The 9152-nt window shown below is 27.4% G+C and overlaps 1 protein-coding gene across 2 annotated transcripts in view; it reads left to right on the forward strand.

Moving 5' to 3' along the window:
- The first annotated feature begins 6785 nt into the window (after nt 1–6785).
- Nucleotides 6786–9152, forward strand: part of LOC113793107 (uncharacterized) — a 3812-nt gene continuing 1445 nt past the window's right edge. Inside the window, exons 1-3 of one of the 2 annotated variants that reach the window (XM_075823291.1) lie at nt 6786–7105; nt 7330–8273; nt 8364–8690. In XM_075823291.1, the coding sequence (XP_075679406.1) occupies nt 7613–8273; nt 8364–8690 (988 nt within the window). In that variant the 5' untranslated portion in view covers nt 6786–7105; nt 7330–7612. Of the gene's footprint in view, nt 8274–8363; nt 8691–9152 lie in introns of both variants that reach the window. The other variant, XM_027343073.2, reaches the window with a different exon arrangement.

Raw genomic sequence — 9152 nt, forward strand, 5'->3', positions numbered from 1 at the left:
GACATTATATGATGCTATATATAAGAAAATGTATCACTATAATCACTAAAATATGAATATCAAATTATATTCTCTATGTAGCGATGTGTACACCTAGAATAAAAATCATCAACATCAAGAAATCAAGATGAAGAGAATGCCAAAAAAATGGAATGAAATGAAATGAAACTCAAAAAACTAAAGAAACATCCTATTTTTTTTATATCTCGATCAACCTAAATAAAATCGACAAGAATCGATAATGGACTAATATAATAGATACGAATAGGTTTTTATTCTCTCTATCACTCACCCACTTACTCACTCACTTCCTCCATCTACCATCATATCCTACCACAAACATGTGTTTTCAAATAGACAAAAGAAGAAGAAAAAAAAACACCAAAATAAACGACAATGATGATGATCATCATCATCATTTTGATTTTTATTCGCGAACATCAAAAGCAACAACAAAATGAGAAAATTTATTAAGATTTATATTTGGATTGAGTGAACAAAAAAAAATTCTATTATCCGATTTACACATAATATATTACAAGATTCATGTTCTTCTTCATGTGTATAACACTCATATACATGATTTTTATTTTGTCTTGTTTTTTTTAATAATAATAAAAATGTATTATATACATACATAACATGTCGATTTCTTACATGTGTCGATTTATTTTGATTATTATTATTATCTATTATATCATTGTCGTATTCGAATGTGTTTTTTTTTGTCCGTTACCATTAACATCATCATCATTGTATAGATCCAAACCATTTTTTTTGTTGTTTGTTGATAACAACATCATCATTGCACAATGTAATACGACACATGCACTCAAATCTCTTGTTCAAATTCGTACAAATTTATTTTTTATATATTTAACATTATTCTCTCCGGTTGATTTGGTCGGTGTTTTTTGTTGTTGTTATTGTTGTTGTTGTTGTTGTTGTTGTCCACATTTTTGACAACCAAAGAAAGAAAAATTATTCTGTTTGAATCATAATTCATTTGTAGATTTTAGTTTTATTTTTCCTGCAACATCAATGAATTTTTTTTCTTTCTTTCTTTTTTTTGGTTGAATAAAAGTTAGATATTTTAACATATTTTGAAACACCTTATTCGATTTCATTTCACCGTTTTTTTCTATCCAATATATGATTAAATAAAGCATTGATCATCATTATCGTTACAATTTATGTTTGTTTTTTTTCATTCTTAACGACCACGATAATAATGACATTTTAATTTGGTAAAAATTGAATTAGTTGGGCGTGTTAGTTGGTTGTTAGATCATCTGCTGTCAGTAAATTTTGCTGATGATATATTCTTGCTGTTCAACGATCAATTACCAATGTTAATGTTGTTAGTGGAAGTAGAGGAACAGTGATAATAAATAGCAATTTTTTTTCCCAATTTTAGTTCCATCTTGATCAGATGATGATGAATGAAATGAACTGTGTTCGATTAGAACCGATGACAATCATCATTATTGCTTTTGGGTGTTTACGGTGAACAACAAAATCATTGCGTGTTTCGAACCAAAAAAAAAGAAAAAAATGTTTTTATCCAATTTATCCATTATAATTATTCGATGATGATGAGCTCTTATCATCTATTTATATTGTTAACACTGAACTACCGATTATAATGATATATATGGAAAATAAAAACAGAATTTTCGAGAACAATTTTAAACAATTCCTGAGTGGTTGATTTAATGAATGAAATTCATTTCATCATTGGATCATCAAATTTTTGAATGATGATAATAGCAAATGTTAATCATCGTGTTAATGATCAAATGATTAATGAATGATTTTTTTTATTATTATTCCAATCCATTCAAGGTCAATATCTATACGAAATTATTTTTCTATGATGAAATTTTTCCATAGAAAAAAATGATATATTCATAACAACCTATGATAATTAATAAACTCTTCCACATTGGACACACCATATTTGTTATCCATTCAAATATTGTTCCAGGTAATTGAATCGAAAATTGGTCTGAAAAGTTTTTCTTTTATCAATTGAATTCAAATGTATTTTCATCGCCAATTTACTTGATGAGTTTTTCCAACTCAAATTGACATAAAATTATTTTTGGATTGTGAAAATAATAATAATAATAATAATAATAAGCTGTACGGACTCCACCCTGTCACTTTCTAGTACTTTTATCATCATCATAATAATCATTTTGATCATTCGATGTTCGACAGGAATATGCATTTTAAATTTACTTTTGAAAATCAACTACGGTTAATGGCATTCTATAGAGGAGCAGAAACAACAACAAAAAAAACAGTTATCAAAAACTGATGGAGAATTGAACAAAACAAGATTAGATTGCCAAATTTATATATAATCTTTTATAGAATTTATCATTTTGGTTCGATTATTATTATCATCATCATCATCAATAACAACAACAACAAAAACATTTTTGATGATGAGTTTAGATTGATTCGAATCGCTTTCAAATGGAATGAAATTGTGTTTGCTTTGAAAAATTTGTTGTGTTCTATCAACCGAAAAAATAGTAGTATACTACTATATTTTATTTTTGTCGCTGTCCTGATTCTTTCTCTATTTTTTCTCCCATTGAAAAGAAGAAAATCAACCGCAAACTAACCAAACAAACAAACAACAAAATAAAAGCAAACAAACAAAACTATCTACCTATTTATCGTATGAAACTTTTTTTGAAAATTGTTTGTAATTCTTCAATTAATCGACTATTGAATGAGAAATCAAGTGAAAAAAATTTTCTTTTTCTTTCAGTTTCAAAAAAATAATCATTGGTGTTATCATCATCATTATTTTAAAATTTTTATTCATAATTTGATGCAATGAACATTATAAATGTTATGAATTTTATTCCCTAAATGGAAGTAAAAAATAAATTTATGAAATTAATTGAATACACGGAAATGGAATTTTTTTTTAATACTGAAAGAAAAAACCACAATTAATTCAGCCGCAATCACTTTGGGCAATTTTTTTTTCTTGTTCTTCATTACTTCAATTGGCTGCAATCAATTAATGATGTTGATTACGGATGCTAAAATAAGATGGTTTAAAAAAATACCGGATTCGGAATAATTATTGGGCAAAGAGAAAGAATTGAATTTTCGTTTGTCAATGAAACAAATTAAATTCTAGAAAAATTTTACATCAAACACATAATGCGTAAGAATGTCACGTGTTTTATTATCACATTAATACAACAACAAAAAAAAAACATCATTAACAACAACAACAACATACATCCGATGTAGCCATTATTGATAAAAAAGAGAATCTTTTTTATCAAATATGTTTTGCTGTGTGTGTGTAATATATTTTCAGATTAATTTATGTATTGCCTTAAGCAATAATATCAATATCGGAAGCTTTTTTTTTGCTTCATGTATTTTACAAAAGATTTTTCAAAATAAATAAGCTTAAGTTTTTTTGTTTTGTTAATGTTCCAATGGTTCTACAATGAAAAATTTTGATCTATAAACATAAACAACAACAAAAACACCAATGACAAATTGACAAAGTAAAAAGAAAAATCTACTTGTCACCTAAAAAAGCTATAGAATATTTTTCATCTTAGTCTTTTTTGATTGCTACTCGACATTTGACCGATAATTTTCGAGTACTTTTTGAAAATTGCATGATGAATAAAGATATCATCTAACGGGTATTTTGCACTTTGTTTTGTGTTTATGTTGTTGTTGTTGTTATTATTATTGAATGAATACAATACACAATTGACAAGTTTGTATAATGTATTATTTAAAAATAATTCATTTATTGTCATATTTTTCTTATATAAATTTTGATAAGTCGGTTGGTAGTTGTTGTTATTTTATTTTTTTTGTCGTCAAGTCAATAACCATAATATTATATCATTGAAATGAAGAAAAAAAAATTTGTAAGCTAAAAAATCAAATGTATTTTGTTAGACATAGATTTGAATTGAATCAAAATTTCTTCTATTAATGTCAATCAAATGAAACTAAAAGAAATGTCGAATTAAAAACGAAATCAAAAACAACAACAAAGTATTACATATGATGTATGAATTGTGATTTCATTGAGATTTATTTGATGGAATATTGTTTTATTGGAAATTTTTTGTTGTTGTTGTTTGTTATGTTTAGTATACTTCAAAAGTCCATCTGTTTGTTATAATGGGGTTATCATCATCATCATCATACTCTATTTAGTTTAGGCCAGATCCCGAGAGTCATTAGTTTATTGTGATGAGGAGAAAAGCTATTCTAGGGCTAAAAATTTTTTTCAAAGAAAAAATAGTAAAAAAAAGACCCGATTATTGTCAAAACTTGAAAATATAAACGGGAGACAGAAAACAATAATGAGATCCTAATCATTAGATCAATAGTGGTGGTGGTGGTGGTGATGGTGAATATAAAAATAAAATTTATGTTATCATTTTGTTTGGTTGAATGAATATGAATACACTCAATAGGACCCTGGTTGATCCTTCTAAATTTTTTTCATTCATTCATTCATTCATCCAATTCAATTGAATTCATTGAAACAACAAACAAATGAATTTAGCAAGTGGCAAATATAAGCAAATCTCATTTACACACAAGTGTTTTAATTTAAAGTACCGACATTGGATTGCTGTCAATTGTTGACAGATTAATCGAATCTTATCCAGGATTGACTAAACCTTGTTAATTATTCACTAAACGAAACTGTTTTTTGTATGCTGGAAAAAATTTCATCAAAATCAGATTTAGATTTTTTTAAAAAATAGTTTTTCAATCAAAATTATCATTATTATCCATCGTTGATTATTTCTAAATCCTGTCAGTTTAATAATAATAAACATCATAAACAAATGAGATTCCCATTTGGATTCTCAAATATCAAACAAAAAATAACAATAGAAGTTACAAATCATGGCCATATGGCTAGAATTTATTTCTTCTTTTCCTTCATTTTTTTTATAAATATCGAATTTGATCTTTGTTGTCAGACAAAACTGAAAATGCATTTATGAAAGTAACAGTGTTTTCAATTGTAACAATTAACTGTCAATAAAGATAACTTCAGCACTGATAAATTGAACACAACAATAATAACAAACAAACAAACAAACGAAAAACGGTAAAAAAAAATTAATTTATTTCAAATGAAAAGAATTTCAATGACATATAAATCTGTATAGTTACAATAATGGACAAATACAAAAATACAGTATGAATAAATTGTATAGTCGCCGATTAATTATATGAATCGTGTAGAATTTCATCTTCAACATTGTTGTTTTGAAAACGTTTTTCAATTTCTTTCGGGTTCTTGTCTCGATCATTACAGGAAGAGAGCGAAAGAAAAGATAGGCTGCTTTGTATGAATAAATTCTCATTAAATTGAAATGAATTGCTTTTGTTGTTGTCGTCATCGTTATAATTATTGTTAATGCTGATCATCATCCTCATCATCATCATTATCGTAGCACTAATTATCTCGACCATTAAGATATATGGGGGGTCGACAAGAATAATATTCGATCTGATTCTTGAACAGGAATATAACGTTACACCTATTTCAACAACGACAAATATAGGCTGTTAAAAGTTTTTTTTTGTTATTGTTGAATATTAGATTACTTAGGTTTTTGCTTCCATTTATAATTATATTGTAGTAAAATGTATATGATGTAATGATGGAACAAGTAAAAGTGAATGAAATGATGTCCATTAATTTTTTTTCTCTGTTTCGTTTAAATATTACTATTATTACAAACAAATTTTCAACATAAACGACATTTATTAGGAATCATTATAATTACATTAATTTTTTTACTCATTAAAAAAAATCAATTGTTCAAGTATTCAAGTGAGTATTATTTGTGTTTGTTGTCATCATTTGTTTGGGTGGGAAATATAAGATAAAAAAGAAGAAGAGAAAAAAAATGAATTAAATAAACTTTGTAGAATTATCGTTAAAATCAAGAGAATTAGAGAATGAATGAACAGAATTTCAAAATGTTTATATAAATATAAGCAAGACATGAATATTTTCTTTTTTTCTTGTTTTTTTTCTGTTGAATAAAATGAATGCGAAACCACCATCAACCCCCCCCAAACACACACTATCATCGTTTTTCCGTTCATTGATAATGATGATGACTTTATTGTAAATTGAATAGTAATGTTTTTTTTGAAACGAAAGTTATGCCTATTGTCATCATCATCATCATCATTGTTTATGTTGTTGTTATTATTGTTGTTAATAAATAATCTATTAGCGCCAACTAAACATTAATGATAGTTAAATGTTGTCAATTTAACCACTTTTCCCCCTTTCTGACGTTCGCACTGGTTTCTATTCAAAAACCTTCGTTTCATTTTCTAGCTAATAGCTTTTTTTCCTCCACTCCTTCTCTATTTTCCTCTTTGAATCCGAACGGAAAATACTCAAAAGATCTAATATATTTCATTTTATTCATTCACTGATGTGACTTTTTTTTGAAGATTGTTTTGACCGAATCAAACCTAAACTGAACTGTTTTTGTGTGTATGTCACATTTTTGACCGGTTAACGCATATATTTTCAAATGAAAATATGTGCGTATAAACTGTTCGTATATCTATTTTGTATTGTTTGTCACTGAATGTATTTGGTTGGACTATATAGAGTTTTTTTTGTGTTATTGTAATAGGCCGCCTGTATTTTCTAATGTTTAAGCTTTTTATTTTATTTCGATTGGCGTGCCTGTTTATCATGATTGTAGCCAATCAAATGACTGCATTTTTTGTTATATGCAATTGGCTTGATTGCTGTCGTTGTTATATATGTTTTTATATACGAAAAATGTGAAGAGGCGACAAGACAATCGACGCTTGAAAACAAATCGATAAACGAAATGAAAACGATGAAGCTCTTCGCCCAAAATACTTAACGCCCAGCCCATCATTTTTTTGTCATCGTTACACATATATAGATGGTATAGGGAATCGTTTTTATCATTTCAACAAACTATTGAGCTAAAGAATGATCAAGAAAAAAAAGCGAAAGCTTTATAATGGCCTTTAAAAAGAATTGAATGACTGTGACCATTGAGACCTATGTGAGGTAGCATTATTTGATTTTCATTTCTTTTTTTTTATTCTTCATTTTTTTAAACCTAAAAATGAGGAAATTCATTTTGCCTCTCAAATGTCTATAGGTTATGTCTACATCATCATCATTGCCTCCTTTTTCTTGTTATTAATTGGTCTATTTTGTATTTAAGTTGATATTACACATACACTATTTTTAAAACTATTTTTTTTGCAATTCCATCATACTTTTTACAGAATGAAAATGTTCCAACAACAACAATATAACTACCATTTCAAATGAAGAAATTGTATCATGTTTTTGTTCATCTGTGTGTGTCTACTCATTCGGATACCGCCATCAATTGTTAAAAACACTTGAAGACGACGACGAATCAAGAATCATTGAATAAATAGAATAAAACGCCCGCTAAATATTCTGTGAATTTAAGTAAAATAGAATAATTCTGTAAACGACTCTATCTTGATATAATAAACGAAAACGAAAAGGCAGACGAATAGATAAACGGGGAAAACTAATATGGCCATTATTGACAAGAATGGTGACCACCACCACCACCACCGCCATCACAATCGACATCAACAACGTCAACGATATCAAAATAACCACCTTCAACATAATAATCATCAACCAATCGAAACGTTAACATCAACGAAAAGCAATCAAGAATTGAATACATTAGATTCATTGAATATTACAATTGCGAATAAAACAATAACAACAACAACTACATCATTATTAAATCATCATTCAACCACATCACCGTTTCATCATTTAACCGATATGATGAATTATAATGGTCATCAACATGGTTCACAAACACCTACAAATTCTATTAATCACAATCATCATTTAGATCAAATGGATTTATGGAATTTAAAAAATCGAGATAATGATAATCATGAATCATCTTCATCATCAACTTCATCATTATTATTATCAAATACAACAGATTCTTCAACAATGGCTAAATCAATTGCTACGACTAAATCAAATAATCAATGCCAAACTATTAATAATAAATCAATAGATTCACAACAAAATGGTCAGTTACAACAGCAACAATCAAATAGTAGTAATGATAATAAAAATCAACGACTCAATTTTTCCATATCGAATATATTGAGCAAAGAAAATCATAATAATTTGGTAAACAATTTACGTGACAATTTATTAGCAGGTAGGTGATTCGTTGAATGTTTTCAAATCTATACATTGAATTCAGTAGATCAAATGATAACTAATTTATAATAAATTGTTGTTATTGAAGCAAATCCAATATATTCACGTCCGACAAATCAATTATCATTCGATCCGATGACATCATTATTATCGGCACATTTTCTATCAAATTATCCATTATCAATGTCATCACCGTTATCCACATTAAATGAACAACAAAAATCTCAACTATTACCGTCCATGTTATTTGCGAATGCAAATGCAAATGCTGCTGCTGCTGCCGGAAAGAACAAACCATCACCATGGTATCCATGGTCATTAACAATGTCACCTACGACATTATTATCGGGCAATACAAATATTTCGGATATTAATTTCAGTTCATTATTCGCATCGACAAAAGAATCTAAAGAAGGTAAATTGATTTATTAAAAAAAAATCTATTTTCAATATTTTGAGTTTCGGAAAAAAATGTTTATAAAATGATTTATTTTGGAAGCAACTTTCGAAAAAAAAACAATCTATCACCAATTATTGTGTCTAGGCGAGAATTTTTTTCCCGTTCCGAAAATTGATTAAAATCAAAATTAATGATTGCCTGCCAATGATATCACACACTCACACACACATAAGACAAATGTTTCTCCAGAGACTATAAATGAAAATCCTATGAATGTCCATAGAACTAGTCTCAAGAGTTTATTAGACTTTGATGATATGTTTGTGTAACGTTGTATTTGTTACAAAACAATGAACGAGAAAAAAAAAGAATCAAAAAATCCTTTTAGTCTATTTGTGTTTTATACAATGTTGATCATTAAAATTTATTTGGATTTTTTTTTGTTGTTTTGTTTCATTCTTCACTTTTGCTTTTGTT

The sequence above is a fragment of the Dermatophagoides pteronyssinus genome, unplaced genomic scaffold, assembly GCF_027571235.1.
Source record: "Dermatophagoides pteronyssinus isolate colony J.1.1.1.1 unplaced genomic scaffold, Derpt_VIB-CSIC_2022.12 sq0001, whole genome shotgun sequence".
Classification (NCBI taxonomy): domain Eukaryota; kingdom Metazoa; phylum Arthropoda; class Arachnida; order Sarcoptiformes; family Pyroglyphidae; genus Dermatophagoides; species Dermatophagoides pteronyssinus.